This window comes from Calonectris borealis, chromosome 6, assembly GCF_964195595.1.
Source record: "Calonectris borealis chromosome 6, bCalBor7.hap1.2, whole genome shotgun sequence".
In the NCBI taxonomy this organism is placed as follows: Eukaryota; Metazoa; Chordata; class Aves; order Procellariiformes; family Procellariidae; genus Calonectris; species Calonectris borealis.
Window position 1 is genome coordinate 26,095,056 of NC_134317.1, and position 21,886 is coordinate 26,116,941.

Below are 21,886 nucleotides of genomic sequence, written 5' to 3' on the forward strand. Positions count from 1 at the left end.
ATGCCAATACCGCAAAAAGTCATGGCATTACACCAGTAAAGTTAACTGACATAGGAAATACCACAAACCCATCAAGTAAGTGTCATCCCAGGGCACAGCTGAAGAACCTCTGGAGCATGCAGGCAGAGATGTAAGCTCAGTTAACTGCATACTTGGTCTGCTAGCGTACTTATCCAGGTTGAATCGATTCAGCATCTTTTTTTGAATAATTATTGAAACACTTGAAATACTTCTAGATGATCCCAACAGGAGTTACACCTTAACACCCTTTAAGATCTGGCTGAAAAGCTATGTATTTACTTCTGAGGTGAAGAAAGAAAGAAAATACGGTTAGGTGTTAAACAGGAACGCTGGCCCAGAGACTGTGCTGTCCAGACCTTCAGCAGTCTTACAAAAATTGTAACTTTTTTATCATTCAGTTATTCTTCAGAGCTTTGGGGGATACTCAAGATGCATACTAATACTTATTCTATGAATACACTCATTGCATAGTAAATACACCCTCTATAAAATGTCTCTGAGGGAAGAAACACATTTGTCCATCTTACTTTTTTGTTCCTTAGAGAAAAGTTTAAATAACAAAGATGCTGAAACAGAAGCACTTGATTGTAAGTAGACCTACTTGAAATTGTTTTATCGAAACTATCTTTACAAACCTACTACTGCATTTTCATTAACTTTGAAGTGGGCTCTGATTAAAATTTTCACGTTTTTTGTCCTCTTAAAGGAAAACAGATATTTTCCTTGCTATTTTTTACTGGAAACAAACACTTTTACCAGCCTGTTACAATTCAAGGGAGAATACTTTTCAGTTACTCAACTACAATTGTTTTTCCCTTTGTCAAACAGTGGAGAAATAACAATATATTCCAAATCTATTACAAACTGAACAACAGGATATTAACAAAGCAAGTCAAAACTAATTTCTTCCCACGTCAGTCTGAAACTTTTAAATATTTATGAGGTTTTACATTCCTAAATTTAACAGGAGTGCCATAATCCAAAATAACTGCTGAATTAATAGCCAGGAGATAACATTTGTATAAAAGAACCATTTGCTTTACAACAGCAATAAAGGAAACAACAGAATTATGAGTGTTGAGACTAATTTGAATAATGTTAAAAAATGATATGTTGTGGGACTGCAGCAATATTCTGGCTGCACCTGGCATTGTCTGTCCTCAGCTTCTTATGTTGGAAATGCAGCAGTCCAGGGTTTATAGGAAAGCAGTCATTAAAACTTCATTTTTTTAATTACAAAGATATAAAAAAATATTCATAACACAGAATATTAAAACATATCCATCCCCAAAATTTTGCTGCACTGCAGGACAAATTCCAGTGGATTTCTTAAAATAAACAGCAATAACAACATTCTCTTCCAGGAAAACAGAGGGGATGAAAGTACCATGACAATAAGAGGAAGGGGCAGGCAATTAAAATTCAAGTTACAGTGAAATTATTTTTTAAAGCACCCCAGTGATTTAGAATCACTTAAAAGGCTTGCTTCCTTTTGAACGTTCTGAAGATCAATTTCCCCTTTCTAAAGACAACTGAGAACATTATACTCCGAAGTCTTTTTACCCTGCGGACCAAGCAATTGCAACGCTCTTCATCCTCAAGAAAAATTCACATGACTCTTCTGTGGGCTTATGGTAAATTAAAGCCGGATGTGCCTCCTCTGGTCACATCTCCATACCCCTTGGTAATAAAGCAAAAATTTGTCTTGAAAGGAACCATGAACACAAGTTAGGCTTAACACGTGGAAGGCAACTGGTCTGGCCTAATAAAGTACAAACTCAGCAGTTACCAGACTGGGAAACTATCACCACTTGTAGACAGCTTGAAAAAGAGGATGCCATGCCCCCGAATGAGAGCATAAAGACAAGGTCTGTGGCTACCCCATACTCAGATGTCCAGGGGTGGATGGATACAGGAAGGAGGAAAAGCACCTTTGTACTCAGTTGAGGATTGGAGACAGATTTTCCTTTCCTCATTGCTCTTTGCTCTCATATACGTTGCTTCGCAGCCTGCTTGGTATATGCGAACAGCTAGGAGATGAGAGACTGGTTGAGCCTTACCTTGTATCAACCATCACCAAAGGGCCATATATCATTAATGACCATCATACTTCCAAATACATGGAACACCAAAGCGGCTTCTACCAACAATAGTCCCAATTCTGGTCACTATAAAAAACAGCCCATGGGAATAGAAAAATAATGTTTCTGGTTCAGTATTAATAAGCCTTTGGGCTGCTGTGGATGAACAAAACCTAAGGAAAACTTTAGAAAACTAAAGAGTCAAAGTTTTAGGGAAACTTTGAAAGGCTAAATACTTGAAATAAAAGCTACTATTTGATTCTTACACCTTAGTGCTGCTGAAGACAACTATTTCACCGTTTTAGAAGTATGTATAAAACATATGCTGTATAAATTGGTTTCTTTATATTGTTAGCATACAACTAGATAAGAATAAAGATAAGCATTCACACTCGTTTTTTCTTCAGGGCAGTATATGTTCATGCATAAATACATGTCAGAAAAATGCAGTACAATACGCACACACATATACACAGAGCATTTTACAACATTCTCACTGTAAGGGCTGAACAAAGCAATTGCAATCAATCAACACAAGCAAAAGGGGAAACTTCTGCTGCTCTTACTGAACATATTTCCTGAACGAGAGAGAAGTTTTACATTCAGCTTGGTTAATGTTACTGCAAACTGCTTTCCTTTTAATCCTACTTTCAGTTTCTGTCATAAACCACATTAGTACCTTCATAATGGCCAATGCTGCTATTGAGAAAACATATGCAAAACATACCGTTAAATGCCCTCTTACAAATTAACTTTACATCAGTTTATAGTTATAAAAGTACAAGAATGATCCCTTGGAGATGAGTGAAAGGAAAGGGGGCAAGCTTCCTGTCCTGAATAACTTATCTTATATAGCTTATATTCTATAAGCTCATGATAGGTGTCTTGCTATTTTAGGATCAGGAAACACATTACCAGTCCTTCCAAACAGGGAAGAAACTTTATGGATTTCCCTAATGATTCACACAGTTTTACAAACCTAACTTCCTGGGTGAGTTGGAAGTCTAGTTTTCAGTATGTAAAAGCTATACTAAGCTAAAGTCGTCTCATTCCAGCTAGTCAGATGTACTGCCAGCGGAGACCAGCAGACAAGTCACATGCTGCCAGCATAAAAAATGGTCAGAGGGAGATAAGCCCTTATGTAGGGAAAAACTGTATCATGTCAGGAACAAATATGAAATAGCAATTTGGATATTTAATAATCTCCTGTAGCAGAATTTGGTTACGAGACAGTCTGGGTCAGTGGTGGAGAGAAGGCAATTTCAAGGTGGTGATTACATTTTGTCTCATCTTGCCATAATCCTCTTATTCCATCCTTATTTCCTACAAGTTGGCGCACACTGATAGGCAGCTTACGGAGTTTCTTAAATAGAAGATACCTACAGCTCGAGGATCTGATTATAATAACTTGATTAAGCGTTACACGTTTTTGGTACCATATATTTTGATACCACAAAATAGCATTCCACAGATTAACAGGGAAGGCTTACTAAATGATTTTGCACTACCTCTTCTAATAGCATATTCTTTGTGATCTTATATATCCATATTTGATAATGTGATAAAATCAGATGTAAGGAAACTGGCGAGTTCTTCAGAAAGCATTCTTTCTCCTTGTAAAACATTCACTGCCATGGAAGCAATCCAGAACATAGAAAACACTGGACTGAAATTCTACTTTGCTGGGTCAGCTTAAACTCTCTCCACTTCAGATTTACTACCTGTGTGGATAAGACATCAGGGCTTATTATGTGAGGAAAGCACTTTGAAACCTACTGGATAAGTACATTTGTATAGCTTTATTAAAAAAAAAAAAACAACCACATTATGCCATTTGGTATGCTCAGCTTCTTTTCCATGCGGTATCAGAACTATTCTGTAACAATAACTTCCACTACTGAATACAGTCCACTTTTTATATAGCCCTATGGACAATGACATGTGGAATGGTTAGCAAGGTTTCCTAATCAGAAAATACTGCCAGGCTGATGGAAGAAAAAGTAACAAGAAACTTGAGTATATGTAACACATATAAAGATATCCCATGAAATATATGTCCCAATGTAGCAAAAGAATAGCAAAACAACATGGTATGCCTCTTAACTCCCAGGGGCACTGTTTGAGTCGGGAGTCCATGTTCTATGATTTCAGTAGTGGGTCAGGATCTGACCTCATTTATACTCTATAGTGAAACTGGAGCTTCAGACAATGTGACATACACAAAAAAATAAGACTACCCTTTCAAGTATCTCTTCACCTAGAATCTCTCTCAGAAGATTAGGAACTGAAAAACCTTAAAGGCTGATCATCAAAACCTGCATAAAGCATCAAAGTGGAGAATATTTAAATGCGATGCCTTCTTTATCTCTCTATCAAGCCATACTAGAGACAGTATTTTCTGATGGCAAAGATTTTTATTTATAAAGGGTTCTTTTCACGTGTAAAGGCCTCTAAAATACTTGCTTATATTTACAGCTGTGGGCATCTTTTAAAACGTATCTTTATAGTCAGTTATTAGCAGTAGTGGACAAATTTTGCACTTCTTCATAGCCATGAAGCCTGTTATGTTCCAGTCTGACACATTTCTTACTTTCTCCAAAGGGGAAAATCAAATGTTTCAGCTCAGGGATGTTTTAATGCCCGGAGCAACCCAGCTTTCAAAGGCCTCCATCCGTTACTGCAGACTGTGGATGGTGTCTCTCTGCCCTTCGCAAACCTGAGTTAGCACCTCTTTTCCAATGACCAACCGCAGCAGAAGCAGGACAGCAGCATTTAAAGGGAATTTTATAATATTACAGTAAAGGGGAGTGGGTGTGGAAGAGACTTAAAGTGTGCACGTGTATTACCCTCTGGATTTTGATTCTAATGATTTTTTAACATGATTATCAAAGTAGCATTGCTGGTGCCTTCGGGAGTGAAATGACCCAGAATCACAGAATCATTTAGGTTGGAAAGGAGCTCTTGAGACCAGCCAGTCCAATGCCCCTGGTTCAAGCAGGGTCAAAAAACCCCCAACTTTATTTGCCCTTCAACAACTTTCACCAAATTCCAATTCTCTGAATGAGGTCACTGTATGAAGGGGGACTCCAATAACCACAACTGGAGACGGGAATGAGATCGGAGTGGGGTTTTGGACTCATCTGAAGGCAGTTGGGTGAAAACACGAGATAAGGAGATGTCACGCTGCCGTATAAACACGCTTTGCCACCGGCAGATCTACCAGACTCCCTGTTTCTGTGTGTCAGACTCTGTGAATGTTTTATCTAACAACTGTTCAGATGTAAAAGATATCAACAGTCTCTAGAACAGGATTTATGTATGGGCTTCAGAGTAGCCCAGCAGATAAGCAGAGGGTTGCAATTGTGAAATCAAATGCCCAAGCTCTGCCCAAAGTCCCACAGTAGGCATCTGAGCCCTTTGCTGGAAAAGGTCATTCATTGCTTTAGTCAGTTTTACATCTGTAAACCGAGAATAATGCTGCTCTTGCATCCAGCTTCAAAATCTGCAGCTGAAGCACATATATGTGGTGCATACTGCTTCATCCTCAACTGGCAAATTAACAGGGTAACATGTAATTTAGACATGAAATGTGGAACAAAGAAAGTTGCATTTAGTCTTGTTTCAAAAAGTTATATTTGGTTTGGCCACTTACCAAGCATAACTACTGCTTAGTATGAATACTGGTGTTTACTTTTAATTAAAAGAGAAACTTCATGGCATTAAGGCAGTTATTTATTCTGCTCCTTCTATTAGAACTAGAAAAGTAGCCAGTAAGCAATATATCACTATCAAATATAGCATTTAGGAAATTTTTTTATTATCATGCACTGTGGGCTTAGGACAAAAATATGGTATTTACTTTCTGCTTTTAGTATAAAGCTATATGTGCCTGAGAAAAGGATTTGTCTTCTTACAATTTTATTTTTAAAAGGGCAAGGGAAGATAAGTTGTTACAGCATTACACATGCTGTTTCCAAAGGTAAGCCCAGAATTACAGCTAAAAACCTGAAAGTATTTTGAACATTTCTGATCAGTTAATCAATCCTGTCCACTTTCTGAAACTGGAACTCATCAAAAGAAATAATAAATTTCAGAGATAAAAATACTACATTTAAAATTTTGTTACAAGCTATAACAGAAAAGACACAAAATGCATTATTTATGTTGCTAAAAATCAATCCTTGATGTTAAAGTTGTTTCCTGGTACACAGAAACAAAATATATAGCAGCCTATAAAAAGAACAAGAAATTTCTACTTTAAAAGAATAGAGACATAAAATAAAAGCAATTAATAGTCTGAGCATCTATTATTCTTAAGGCCAAAGTCCATAACCACAGCATCCTAGGACTGGAGTTATACAGGGCATGCACATTCGACACAATGATCTCCCAAGGCGCGCAGGGGAGTGTTCATGTCCTTTTGGCTTATGGTGATTAGGAAATAACCAGTGTGTCACATACTACAGGCTAGCAACTGTCGACTTTTTATGACCATTGGTGCAGATGAGAAGCTCATACAAAAGGGTCTATTCACTCTCCGTCCCAGAATTTGAAACACACACAAGCAGCAAACCTAGGGCAAGTATTTCTCAGTGATACAAAAGTGTCAGGCATGCAGGCTGCCATTTCCCACAACAGCCTTACTTGGTTTTGGTAGGCAGAGAGTCAGCTTTGTTGCTCCCATGAAGAACAGAATGCGTAATGCAGACTGACCCCCTCATACCTATAAATTTGGGAGGGTGAGGGAAGAGAGATACAAGGTAGCCTTCTCTTCCACAAGACTAACTAGGAAGGGGAGGGAAGGCTCTGGCTGCTTCCTTGAAGACTCAGAAGAGGAAAAACCTGATTAAGGGTGGAATGAGCAGGGTCAGGGTTCTTCTCACAGAGGACACGATGTGAAGGCACAGAGAGGAACTGGCTCATTTGGCGGCAAACAGCCTAAATCACGCCCTGCAATTCTCAGTTGGACACACGGTGCCAGAGAGTGCATAAGAGAGAAAGAAGTGAAGGCGTCGCCAAGAAAGATGCTAAAAAAAAAAAAAAAGAAACAATAAAACCTCAAAAACCCCACCAGTGCCACAATGGCACATACACTGGTATTACACTATTTTCTATCCCAGTGTACTCCAGCAGCACTCAGTGCACCCAACCCAACCACCGGTCACGTGCCACCGCAGGCGGTGCTGCGGGAGCGCACAGCAACGGCACCGGACGCTGCTCTGCTGGCCACCGAAATTTTCTTTCTGAGCACCTGCGACAAATCAGGCTGGCAGTAGTGACTGGTGGTGAAAGTTATGCAAATATATGAGTGGGCTACTGCTCCACTGGGGAGAAACTCCTATTTCAGATCTGCTAGAGTGACAGCTATAGCAGGGTATTGTCAGGTAGACAATAAATAATACTGAAAACACCTTCAAACTTACAACATGTATTTACAGAAAAGCTACAGAGAACATTGCAATATTATCCTTAAAATGTGTTTTATCTATGTCTTTTTCTCCTTAGTTTCTGTCAAGTTCTGACTGCAGGTATAAAAGAAATCCACCTGTCCTATTCTGAATCCATAAATCACTCCCGAGGAGCACTCAGGACTGCCCAAAAGAGCATTCTCCAAAAACACAGAGCTTCATCTTACTACAGTTTAGCAAGGCAAGAGGGTTATCCTGTGCGAGGCTTCTGCAGGGCAGACTGTGAACGCAGAGCCCAACTCCTCTCCCTGTAGCAGAATGTACGTCCTCCTCAGCACCCTTCACCCTACAAAGCAGACCAGCAGAGAAAGCCCGAGCACCCAACCCGCACAGCGGCACAGAGCTCTAGCTCACACACAACTCACAGCCTAATCACCACGTGTCTTCTGAGAAAAAAATAAAATGCTCTTTCAACAAAAACAAATAATAGGCACTTAAATCTTGTATTTATTTAGCGCTTTACTTTCTACCTATATATTACTAGCTTTATAAATTTTCTTTAAACAAAAGTTGCTTTCATATATCACTACTTTGAGGTGAAAGGCTGCAACACAGCCATAAAAACTTGTTTCTTGTCATTCATGAGGTTCTTAATAAAGGTCTTATAATACATGTTAACTGGCCCCCTATGAAAATACCCTTATGAGATCTGACCAATATAACTGTTCCTCTTCTCCTAGACACCTTGCATCTGCCAAATTATGTTTGAATAATTTGAATGTTTTGAATAGAACATCTTACCCTATGCTTAGACGGTGCTGCAGAAGGGCCGCAGCATCATACCTGAGGAGGTCTGAATCTCAGTGAAGAGGCCTGTCTGCGTGACTCCATTTCAGGGGCACTGAGGATTGTCCTTGCCTAGCACAAAGCTGTGGGGTGCACAAATACCTCAGCCACCACTGACTCAAAGAGAGAGGCAGTTACTCTGCAGACAAGTGAGAAATGAGCCAGGCAAGGAGCTGGATATGGGACCCTACTGGGGCTGCATTGCTGTGCCACGCAGCACCCAGCTCACCAAGGTCTTCCCCAGGTCACTGCCATGCGACCGTGGGGCAGGCACGACCCACAGACCAGGTCTTGCCACAACTTGCCGCGGTGTTGCTGTGATTACGCCACTTACAACCTTTCCTTACCACCCCCCGCAGCAATGGGTCTCCTTCAGGGAAAGTACAGATAACACAAGTAGATACCTGGAATCAGTTCATCAGTAGAGTTTATGAAGGCCATAAATAGAAATAATTTTTTGTTGTTTTGGGGTAGGGTATTTTGTGTGCCCATAAGCTTGTTGTATGCCTGGGACAAAATACACGCTGCTGCGTGGCAGCACAGAAAGCAGGGTTAGTTGAGTTACATTTAAATGCACCAAACAGGATGCTGTGTGCACGGGGGGGAGTCACTAAGGCACTGGAAAACACTGATACCTGATGTTCTCAGCTTTTTTGAGTGTGTTCAGAGCTGGGTGTAGCTTGTTGCAAAGCACAAGATGATGGAACACTTCACAGAAATGGCCTCATAAAATATTCAGTTTCCTGTTTTTGCCTGGGGTACAATCTGCACATTTACCATACAGTTGCAGCAAGAAAGAGAAGTGCTAGAGTCTATTTCTCATACATTTAAAGTGTTTACAGTTTAAATTTGAAAGACTAAAAATGCAGAACTACCGACATAATTTCTCTGTTAGAAAGTACATTTACTCTGCCTGGGATTGTGCCCAGACTAAACCAAGAGACTTTTGAGACTAAAACAATAGAGGAATCCCCCCCAGGCAGACAACAAAACAGTGTAATAAATAACCCGTAGAAGGTTGCAATCGCAAATATTTTTTACGTAATATATGCTAGATACAGTTTTGCTTGGTTGACACAGGCCCATACACCCCAAATATGAATTGATCTAGAAAACAAGCGTGTACCCATGTAATTTTTTCCTTCAAATAACCCCAGAGCCTAAGTTAATACTGCACAGGAGCACGGTCACTCACACACTCGCGTGTGGGAACAGGTCTTTCAGCACAGCCTCACTCTTACCAGCTGACGAAGGAATGCAAAAAAAAATTGCCAGATACGAGACTGTGGATGTAACATGGCTGAACCCGAGGGTATTTCTCCCGAGTCTCTTGGTGACTGGTGCAAGAAGGACACGCTGCCTGCGCTGCTAACATATTCTACTACGTGCACGCACACAAACATTACGATGGTGTGAAATTGCACTGGTATTGCCTTTTTCAGGATTTTACAGCTTAACAGAAACGCTGCTAGGCGATCAGCCTTAAAGTGGAGCAAGGATGGCACCCAGTGGCCAAACAGATTCATCTCAAAAACATTTCTCATCTATTTCCCATTTTTCACTTTCAGGAGTTTTAATTATGAAAAGGTTCTAGGTCTAATATGAACTCGTTGGCAATATCAAAAGCCTTTAAAGGACGCTGCCTTCTTCCTTTGAGGGACATTTATGTTTCCTTTTGTAAAATATTTTGTAAAAAAACCCACCTATAGAAATATTGCCATTAATAATTTAAAATCAATACCAGTAAACACTTATGACAAACAACTGTTTGCAGCCAGAACGCTGTATAAAGCAGAAATAAACAAAGAAAAGCATTTTTTCCTTTTGTAGGGTATATATGCTAGGGAAAACAAGAGATATTTTTCCTTGATTTTTTAACCAGAAAATTCCCATTTATAACTGTCAGTCTGCTGAGGCTACAAAAGGAATCCAAGCACAGATAAATAAAGAATAATTTTAAATGTGAAATATTATGTCATTTTTCTGGATTTCTTTAGAGTTATTTCTTCCATAAGTTAAAACAAACCGTACAATGGTCTTACTGGGCCAGTCTGGGAATGCAGGTCTCAGAACAGCGAGCTGTCGCAAACGGGCAAGCCCCAGGGATGTCTATCAACTGCGTGGGGAATAATTTGCTCCTTATTGATAGCAAAAGAAGCATGATAAACCCACAGCATAGAACTCCTAAAGTACGATCGTTTGCTGAAGCACCCCAATTTTTTAAATTATTCTGGTCCAATTTAAGTGCACAAGTCTTTGCTAGATAGATTTTTTCTTCCTGTTTGAAAACCTTTCCAAATATAAATTCCTAAGTCTGTCACTGACTGAAGCACACTACTTTATTTGGCAAGTGTTGATTTTTTTTTTTTTGTTTTTAATCATTCATCAGATATTCCTCAGGCTTGCGTGACATTTTAAATGTATTCTATCCCTTATTACTTTTTGCATGGTTGTTGGCTAAATGGTGTAGCAATGTTGAACTGTATTTATTCCTCGATGCTTTCCAGCTGACGAGAGATTCTTGTGGAGTATGATGACCGATCAGATTGAAGGACAGACAACAGGTCTGTTGGATAAGAAATCATTTCACCTTCACTTGTGAGCAATACTATGTCCCCAACAACTGCTACTTCTTATTTGTTTTGTTAAGCATTCTCAAGTCCTGGACCAATTGTGGTTTTGGATATGCAAGAAATACAAAACTTCCCATGTAAATTACAAAATGCAGTATTTGAGAGCAGCAAAGTAGCAGCACACCTTTTTTAGTGTGGGTAAATTAATAACCATAAGTGTTTTATCACTCCTCTGCTAAAAATTTCTGTTGCTGAAGTAACAGTGTATTAGTGTGTATAATTACTAAGAAACTGAAAAACAGCCACTATTAAAGGCAATAAGTCAGTAATTTTTTTAAACTACTTAGAATGTTTTTTTAGTACTGTAAAAGAATATTAGAGTATAGCAGAAATTCTTAGAATTATTATCTAAATCAATTGAAATCTATTTCAGCTTTACAGAAGGCAGCTTTTTTTAAAAAGTAGTACAAAGACTGGTTTTGACCATGCACATAATTTTAATTTTCTGTTATTTTCAGTGATTGAAGTTTATTACTTAAGGTATTTAGCAAGGAGATTTAAGCTCTGATTTAACCATGAAGTAGCTGATCTTAGTAGTAGCCATTTATTATTTAGTATTTCTAGTTACTGTGTGTGTCTTTACTCTGCAGTCAGAATATCAATGTTGATTTTTCACATTTTGTTTAATCCTAACACTAAGCTCCCCTTCCTTTTAACCTACAGTGTAAAGGTATTCAGAGATTATTCTGTATAGCACAAATACTTAAGAATAAATAAATTTTGCCTTTGCATAATAAAAAAATTCCACAGGAAGTTCCTTATTGACATCTGCATTACGCCCTTCCCCTGATGTAATCCACAGACCAGAACCTCTTCCTTGCTGAAAGAAGTCTATCCCTTTTAAAAATTCATTTAATGACCTGTGCTAAACTCATAAATGAACAGAAAAAATTGTCTGGGCATGGATATATGATTAAATTGTGGGCTTTTATCTAGCTTCCAGGCCACAGGTTTCTTTCTTTTGCTTTAACTCTCTCAAATCATATATCGGTTTTCCTCAAGATAAAGATTTTTTTTTTAAAAAACAGGATTTACTTACCTCCTACGCTACAAAATAAACTGGTTTTGTGCAGGCTTATCATACAAATGCAACACAGTTGCATCATACAAATCTTTTGCAGTCAGAAAGCAGAAATGTTGAAATCTTTCAGAGAGATGTTTTAGTATTTCTGTCCCCTCTTTGCAGATGGGAAACCAAAACATGAAGTGCCCTGCCCTGCTCAGGTGATAGGACAACGCAAGGGCAAGGAACCTCCCCAGTTAGACTACAAATATTCAGAGGTGGGCAGACGGGGTGGATGTACTCCTCACGACCGCTATAACCTCCCTTTACCCCTCTACAGGCAACAAAGAGGTCTGGCCCCTTCAAAGAGCAGCTCAGTGCCCGAGCCTCACCAGGTGAAATTACTCCTTGTAAACCCTCCCCCCACAACATCCTGGAAAATTCATATTTCATCTGCCCTGGAGGGAAGGGAACATTTTACTCTGTGAGCTCCATGTTTTCACCTGGAAATAATAAATGTGGTCATTTTAGAAATACAAGAGGAGTCCTTTCAGTGACCTTTTGCAACAATTTAATCTCATCTTTGTCAACTACAAAGCCAGTAAATTCAAATCCTGAAATTTCAGTAAAACCAAATGTTTAAATTTTTGAAAGCAAATTAAGAACTCCCATTAGCTTTTTCTATAAACTATCCCTAGAATTAGGGTAGATATTGTGGTATAACACTAGTCTAGCTCCAAAAGTAATTTGTAAACAGGTGCCTCTCACACCTCTGACACACTGAAGTCGTCCAACTGTCTTCATTTCTGATAAAATGCCTCATAGAAGAAATTAAAGCAAAAAACCTCAGTTATTTTTCCACAAACACTCGTATTGTTCTTTTATATGCCTTATTCTCAATAAACCCTATCACACTGGAACAGGTTTCGTGATGGTAACAGTATCTGTATGAGAAGGGCTGTTGTACTGGGAGAAGTGCACCTGAGAATCACAGGTCCCAACACTGATACAAGGAGCTGAAGAATAGCTTAGCAGGACAATCCAGAAATGCTGCCAGGGGCAGGTGGTTGAGAAAGGAAAAGAAACAGCTGGTACTAAAACAAACAGTTCAGAAAACTTGGGAGTTTTCAAACCCTGGTATCTGCAATTTCTGAGATTTAAGACAGTAATTATCAAGTCAAAGCACATTTCTATTCATTTTAAACATAGAAGGCATGGCCTCTTTTCTGGGTGATAAAAAGTGATGCAAAGAATGTAGTTTCCTTTTTTTTTTTTCCAAGCAGTGCTGTTGGAAGGCACTGATTAATAACATAAGAATAGTTGTATTGTGTCAGACCTAAGGTCCTGTACCTTAGCTTTGAGCGTGACCAAGAGCAGGGAACACTATTCGAACTGAGAAAACATACTTCCTTCGTGCACTCTCAGCTTCGGCAAGCTGCACTTCAGAGATTTCCTGAGACAGATATGACTGTCTTTGTACAACAGTCCTCATTTGCCTTTTCTTTCTGTTAATTCATCATTTTTAACTCATTAACATCTATGGTGATAGGTCATATAGTTTAACTACGTTTGCTGAAGAGAGATCTTTAGTCAGATTAAAATCTGTGCCCTGATAATTTCCATTTTGATGCCCCTAAACCTAAACATTGTATGAGAAAAGACCGTGAACAATCTTTCCTTACTCCTCTTCTCCATGCTATTCCCTCTCTTCACTGAAATTAAAAAAAATTTTTTAGTTTTATATACCTTTGAACTGCAGAGTACTAGCCTGATGTCAACAGACGACAGCCTCACATTTCAGAAACTCCCAGTATTTTAATCATTATTTATTATTTTTAATAATTTTCGGTGCATGCAATGTGTTCCTGACTTCTTGTTTCCAGGACAACTGAAGACATAGTCACATGTAAAAGTGTATGAAATAACATCATACAATAAAGACCTCAGTTTCATGAATTATGAAACTCTTAACACTGTGCCTTAGGTCTTGTCTTATGTGGGCAGTGCATGTAGAAATGCAGAGAAAATAAACTGTGTTTTACATCTTGTGAACGTGTGCATTTCTCAAAAGGGAAAAAGAGAACACAACTCAATATTAACACTTAAGCCCTGTTCACCCTCAAGGTTTCTCCTTATTTTTTTCCCCCCATTGTCACTACTGACAGTGGAACTTGAGCAGCTGAAACAGCACTGGGGAAAAGCTCAGTGCCAGCACAGACCCTCCTGTGACAGCCAAAGAGGAGTCCCAGAGTCTGTGTGACTAGTCTTGGGGGACAACCTGAAAAATACTTAAGCATGTAAATAGCTTCATGCACTTACATAGAATTGTAGGTCTCTAAAGAACTGTATGTGTTTCAGCCCATGCATGGCGGGGACCATGGCTTGCAATACTGACTTTGCAGTGATTACATGCCTCTGGTCCTTAGTAAACCCATGTTACCAAACAGATTGAAATGGCAGTGTCATCAATGCATAAAACCCTCTTCTTCTAGCTATACATATTTAAATGGCAATATTTCATAAGTGATCCAAAACACAAAGGCCAACTTGCCTTTCTGAAATTTATTTACTGAGGAAGACTATAATGTAATCATTATAAACCACTACAAATTATTTAATTACCAGAACATAAAAGTAACTAATATAGTTCTAAATTGAAAGATAGCATCACAGCAGAGAACAACATAGCCTGGGAATGCTTTCCCAATCCTTACAAAGGTTGGAGATAAAATTAATACATAAAATTCATTTTTTCATTGTGCTGCCCACTGTTATGCATTTAAGGATGGGTATAAAATTGTAACAGCATAAGACATGAATAACAAATTCATTTTATATCATACATGTAATGCACTCCAAGTATCAAATTCACTTAAATCCATCATCTTTCATGGATTCAACTGTTTACATTGTCATATACAGTAGCAGTTCTAAAAGTTGTTGCCTTTTTTTGGTTCAACTCTTTCCATCGTTATTTAGTTAAATGTCTGTGTTTTTAAGAGAGACACAAAAGCGTGCCTATGTGGAGGTCGGTCTTAACTAGCCATACTTCAGGCTACGGAATCGAGAAATACAGGAATTGTTATTCACACTACACTTTGAATCGAAGAATCTGTAAAGCAGGTGATACATTATTTTCCATTGTGTAGCTCTCCTGTGTGCTGTTTGACCTAAAAAAGGGAATCTCTCGCAGGGCTATAAATAATGCATCATAGTCATTAAATATTGATCTGGCTTATACCATTCACAGCTGCACAATTAGGTTAGCTTTTTAAAAATAGCTTCTTGTATATTACCCATAATAGGACAGTGTTTACATATTCTCTTTGGAAATTGTATTAGTTGAATTTAAAGGTGATGTGTGTTTGTGGGACTGCTTGCTAAGTCACAGGACTTGTTCATTAGTGTCTCAGAAGTCAGTAACTCTTGCTATAAATATCCTGTCCTGGACACAGCCCTACATTCTTTACTCACCTATCTTTCTATATTTGTCTAAAAGACAACTATTTTTAGGCCTGGAGAGCCTGCATTTCAATGAGAAGAAACCTGGCACTACAGGTCAATGCTATAGGATATCATCAATCTTAAATTAATCAGACTTCACTAGTCTTACATTTTTCTATTCCAATAATACAAATGCTTATAGCTAAACACTAGTGCTAGTACATAATGGAAATAATGGAATTGTCTTTTAAGTCTAAAATACAAGAGAACTGAGTTGCCACAGTTTTTAAAATCATATATATTTCTATCTTCTTAAAAAAAATAAAATGAATATTGATATGGGTATGATTCATTGGTGCATTACTTTAGCTTATCCTGCCAAAATTCAGTCTGAATTTAGTGTAGTTACGTAGATGCAAGTGAGGAGAAGCATTGTGATAAATCAGGCTCAAGACTTCAGACAGACAGATATGCAAGAAATGTTTGCACTAAAGGTGGATTTTTTTTTTTGTTTTACTTGCAAACGCCCATGAAAAGTTTAATTTTTCTCCCTATATCTAGAGCAATGGTATCAGAAATCTGCCTATCACAGTAATGCAGCACATATCAGAAAACCTAAAAAATATTATGCAGTTTATACAAACTTAGCAGTATATCAGATTAATTTTTTTTTTTTTTTTGGAAGCCATCATAATTTAAATCTAAAAAAAAAATCGAAGTTGAAAAATACTGAGTAGCAAATAAATGTAAAATAATCTATGTACAATACTTACTATAAATTGTACGGTTTTGTTGCTTTTGCTCTATAAATCACTCACAAAAACGACATCCTCTTTCTTAGAACCTGGAAGTACAGTGCATATCCGAAATACAGGAATAATGGTAGATACCCCACGATTAATTCTGATTAATAATTAATTCCAATTCAATTGCCTGTTATTGAAACTATCAATTAAGCGTCCATGTGTTTTTCCCCATTTTAAAAACCTACCTGTTTTCAGGAAAAAGGACCCATTTTACACTGCATGCCAACTCAAGTTTTCACTTAATGTACATTTTAAACTGGCATAAAAAGAGGACCGGATCTTAAATTTTAACTTTTTTCAGAGATCTTATTCTATCAGAAAACACAATACAAAAGACTGACTGCCATGAATAAATAGATGGAAGATGACAGAGAGAACATTACTATGCAATTTTACAAATGCCAAACAAAGCTGAAGACAGCAACATCCTGCTGAAATCAATGGCAAACCTCCCATTACCTTCCCCGGGGCCAGATTATCACCTGCAGAGACTAAAGGATTTGCTCAGGCTCTGAATCCAGATCTCTGCAGTTCCACTTGTGTCTACCTGGAGGGCTAAGCCCCCTCTCTCATGGCTAAAACAAGCTCACTGGGAGAAGGGCGTGAACTTTCCATTCCCACTTCCCCTGGGCGCAGACAGCAGACTGAGTGGGTGGCTCCATCCAGGTCTGCAGAGCTGCACCCACCTACGCTGCATCTGAGCCTCGCGCTGGTCCTGCTCGCGCTGGCCTCCTGAGACATGTGTGCCTGCTAGCGTAAGTGCTAATGAATCCCAAAAGCTTTAATGCAAATAATGAAAAGGACTGGCGACGTGAATTTTTACAGTAATGATTCACATAATTGGATTCTCTTCTGAAAACAAAAACATCCATTCATTAACAGAACAATTTCTAATCATATAAGCATTTTTAAACTTGGCTTTCAGATTTTTATTAGTGAAAGCTATATTCTAGTGACACCAGAAGTGGAATCTCTTCAAAAATATGCAAAAAAAATGTTCAATGTGAATCTATGTTGCTGCTTTGTTTTTAGACAATTGTAGAAATCAAATACGGAATAGGCCAATTGCATGACATGGTCCATTATCATACACTCATGTGTCATTGTTCCATGCTGTGAACTTCCATTTGTATTTTCCAGCTCCACAACCAATTGTGCTCTGCACTTTTTCCCATCCTTGCATCTGGAGAAAGGTATTTCATTTCTTAAGGGTTTCTTATTAAGGTGGGGTTTTTTGCTGTTTCATTAATTCTTAGACAGGATTAGTAGCAATAGAAATAAATGTTATTTATTTTACAGAACCTGCTCACAGTGATTATGTTTAATTCTTAAAAAGATACCAGGTATATTTGTGAATTCATCCAATAACAGTAGGAAATTATTGACAAAATTTAAAGTGGAAAATCAACCTTAACTAGTCTTGCTAGGCTTTCTGTAATGCAATAAAATTAATTCACTGGTAAAAGCCCGAGGAAGAATAAACTTCAAGTACACTTGCAATTTTTCACTTTCTATCAGAGTATTCTTGAGATCTTAGGCAAATAAAAATTAATGGAAAAGCATTTTATTAAGACTATAAAGAAATAAGATTTCAAAGATGGAAATAAACAACTTGACCTGGGAGGAAGAATATGTTCCAAGCTGCTGGGGTCCAGTTACAGCACGTTTGAGGTAATATGTTGAAAAGTTGTCAACTCAAATGTATTGTCACCCCAAAGTCATTAATTACTGTTAGGTCCCATGTCAGTCAAGAGCCAGTAGGGAACTAGTGGCGTTACTCTCGTTTAGATGTTTCTATCGTGTGTGTTTGTTCCTATTCTGACTGAACCAGAACGTCAGGTAAATCGTAACACACTTCCTCTGACATCTGCCAATAAATCACCAAAGGGAGAGGGGACAGTTTTAGCCCCAAACACCCCCAGAGGGAGGAATTGTTTATTAGCCAGTCAAGTCTAGAAGATGACCCTAATATAACAAAGAGCTTACACAAAATATAACAATATAATGAACAGAAAAAAGAGCAGTGATTTCAGGGCAGGATGCCCCAGGAGACCTCAGCAGGGAGACCAGCTGCCAGAGCTCTGCAAGGGGGGAGACGGGAGCAATTTCATCCCACAAATGGATGGCCCTCTCTGGAGATGAGCTCTCTGTCAAAGGCCCACAAGACACACTGGTCCTCTCTGGGTTTTTGTTGTTTTGTTTTGTTTACAACCAGTGGTGTAAAGCATAAACAAAGACTACCTGGCACTCATTGTGTCAGGAATTGGAAGTGAGACAACTGGATATAGGAAAGGGAACATTTTTCTGAAAAAGTATGTCAGCATAGCTTGGTTATATTCCTCATTTTCTCACCTGTTCTTTATAAAAATAGATCTATTGGGGTTATTAATGAATAAATGCTCTTCATTTCCCTTTACCTTATCACTAACCGTTAAATGGATAGTTACATGCCTTCAAGGTAAATGGATAATGAGAAGACATTCCTTACTCGGAGACTGGCAAATCTATTCATGAAGACACCTGGGAAAACAAGCAGAATAGCTCCTGTCCTGGTTTCGGCTGGGATAGAGTTAAATTTCTTCCTAGTGCTGTGTTTTGGATTTAGTATGAGAAGAATGCACACTGAAGTTTTTAGTTGTTGCTAAGTACCCGTAGTCAAGGACTTTTCAGCTTCCCATGCTCTGCCAAGTGCACAAGAGGCTGGGAGGGAGCACAGCCGGGACAGCTGGCCCAGCTGGCCAACGGGGTATTCCATACCATATGACATCATGCTCAGTATATAAATAAGAGGCGTGGTCCAGGAAGTAGCGATCACTGTTTTGGGCATTGTTCGGCGAGTGGTGAGCAATTGCATTGTGCATCACTCATTTTGTATATTCTATCATTATTATTATTTTCCCTTCCTTTTCTGTTCTATTAAACTGTCTTTATCTCAATCCATGAATTTTACTTTTTTTCTTTCTGATTCTCCCCCCTCATCCACTGCAGGGCAAGGGGAGTGAGCGAGCAGCTGTGTGGTGTTTGGCTGCCTACCGGGTTAAACCACAACACTGCTCATCACACTAGTATCTAAGTCCAAAGAGTAACACAGCACGCTTTTATTTCAACTACACAGACCATGATGGAGAAACGTCTTTCAATGGCTGACAGCAACCAAGAAGTATGGCCCTCTGGTATGTAGGAAATCCTGACAGTCACAGAAGCTATATTACAGGTGCTTATTCTAAGGTAAACTAAAACACACACACACAAAAAAAAAAGAAGAAATATTTATGGTCCTTTATCCCTTTCTTTCCCCTCTCTCGCAGTGTTCAGTGTTCTTTCTGCCATACATAACATACAACTTATTAACCACACAAAAGTATTTTCTGCTGGCTGCAGTGTTGGAATGATTTTCAAGCATGTTTGATTCCAGCAATAATTCAGTAATCTAATCTTCAGTTTACAAAAGGATGAGTAACTGCACCAATAACTACAATGGAGGGAGAATATTACACCCTTATCACCAGATATCGATCAGAGTTCTAAGGCACAGCCATCATTTGGGCAGTAATCTACAAACTAATTAACTAACTAACAATAGCTGCCCTTCCTCAACCCAGCTAACTCATCAGTATCAGCTCTACTAAGTCACTCACGGCTTCCCCCTTCCACCATAACCACCCCTGTGGTGCAGAGATCAGGTTGCAGCCAGCCAGCCAAGTGTCAAAACAACTATCAAACAGCTATTTTTCAGCCAGACAGGTGCCAGGGAGCCACAGCAAGGAATGCCAGCAGTGCGGGGTCACAACAGTCCAGATCTCCTTTCCAGACCTTGCCACAGCCTCCGATGCACTTTGCGTCCAGGAGACCAACAGTGATACCCACCATGAGAGCCTCCCAAACAGCTTTGAGGAGCCCTCTACAACACTGACTCCTCACAGCCAAGGAAAGTGCCACCAAGCTTCCCTAGTGTTTCCCCAAGTAGACAAACAAAACTATCAGAAAAGCAGCTCTGGAGTGCTGGCAGTGATGAAAGAGCAAGGTCAACGTTCCCCCTACTCTCTACCCCTCGGCAAGGCAGGATTCCGTGAGAACACATAATTATTGGTCCCTAGCAATGCTATGTTCAGCACAGATCGCTTTACAGTTCTGCCCAGGGTGCTTACAGAAGCTAGAAGAGGATTTCTCCCCTTCACATCCAGCCTTCTGAGCCTATGCACAATCTTGAGAGTGAATGCTCTGTTTTTTTAGTAAACACAGGACAACTTCCGCACTATAAGAATGTAAAGTCTCAAGTTCTTCTCATTTTCTCTAGTCTCTTCCTCACCTCCCACTGTGGTATGACTTCCTCATGGTGGTTCTTGCTGAGAAGGCCACATGCTGACGTGCAGTTCCAGCAGCTGGTGCTGGGACAATGGTATGTTGCTGCTGTGCACCCACCACTGCAGCTCTTTATCCTTTGAAAGATTTTTTCCGCCTTCCCTGCCTAACAGCCTAACATGTAATACATCCTTTGTAAATCATTGTTAATTATGATTTTCTGCTTTTGATGTAAAACTTTTCTCTCAGATAATCTGTCCATTTTAATTTACTGTTATATTTTCAGAAATAACTAAAAACTTAAATCCTTACCTTAAATTTATCAACTTCTGCCTTCGAACATGTTGCATGATAAGATAACACCTGCCCCAGAACAAAAGATAAAAAAACATTTTTGTAGACTTGACAAGTAGAAATAATAGGGTTCTGTACTGCAGTCTAATCAATGATGTTTAAAACAAATTTAATTAATATTTACGCATGGTAATTCAGTTCTGAATGTCAGCATATAATAACTAATTGCAGGTTATCAGGTATACATTTGGCATTTATGTTGCAGGGAATTTTATAGGGAATCATGGAACAGTAAGTAATTTAATATTATAAGCATTCCTACATTGTTCTCCTGGAGTTCTACAATTAAAAAAGAAAGAATTTAATGTAAAAATGACAGTAGATTTATAGACTTTAAATAATGCCTTTTGCTATGCTGTAAAGCTTTAATGCCTTTGCTAATGGCACATCACTGCATGCAAATTAGCATCTCTATGCTATGCCTGACATTCTCTTCCATACCATTCTGGAGATGACAGCATCAAATATAACGCACAAGGTACTGCACACCTCCTCTTATTACCTATAAGTATGCATACATTTACATGGAATACGTTATATCCTTACGTGACGATACTAACATTGAACTAGCACTCCAGAAGGTGCAAGAGCCATCCTGTGTACTGGACCCACCGAGGTCTGACTGTGCATGGGACAAGGCACTGGTCCATGAGGGAGCTCACAGAGCCAGAGCACTCCTAGCAAGGACAGGTCTTCCTCACCACATAGCAACACCTGATCTGCTTATGTGCTAAAGCTTTGATATATATTTCTCATTTTGAAATTGTTTTCATCTATGAATGTCTCTTGTTACTCATACAAATACCTAAACTCTATCTCAAATGCCCTTGGCTTGCAATACCTTGTGGCAATAAGTCCCAAGATGTATTTACTCATATCAATTTTAGAGGTGTCATCTTTTACAGCAACAGAAAATCATTCCTGCGCTATAAAAGAATAAATAACAAACACCAATTTACTTGTTCTGTCCCACGTTTTACTTTCTATA

At 38.8% G+C, this 21,886-nt stretch overlaps 1 protein-coding gene across 1 annotated transcript in view; it reads right to left on the reverse strand.

Moving 5' to 3' along the window:
• Positions 1-21,886, reverse strand: part of PDE11A (phosphodiesterase 11A) — a 139,402-nt gene that overhangs the window by 39,491 nt on the left and 78,025 nt on the right. The window contains exon 10 of the mRNA XM_075153335.1: positions 20,857-20,907. Within this exon, the coding sequence (XP_075009436.1) occupies positions 20,857-20,907 (51 nt within the window). The remainder of the gene's footprint in view (positions 1-20,856; positions 20,908-21,886) is intronic.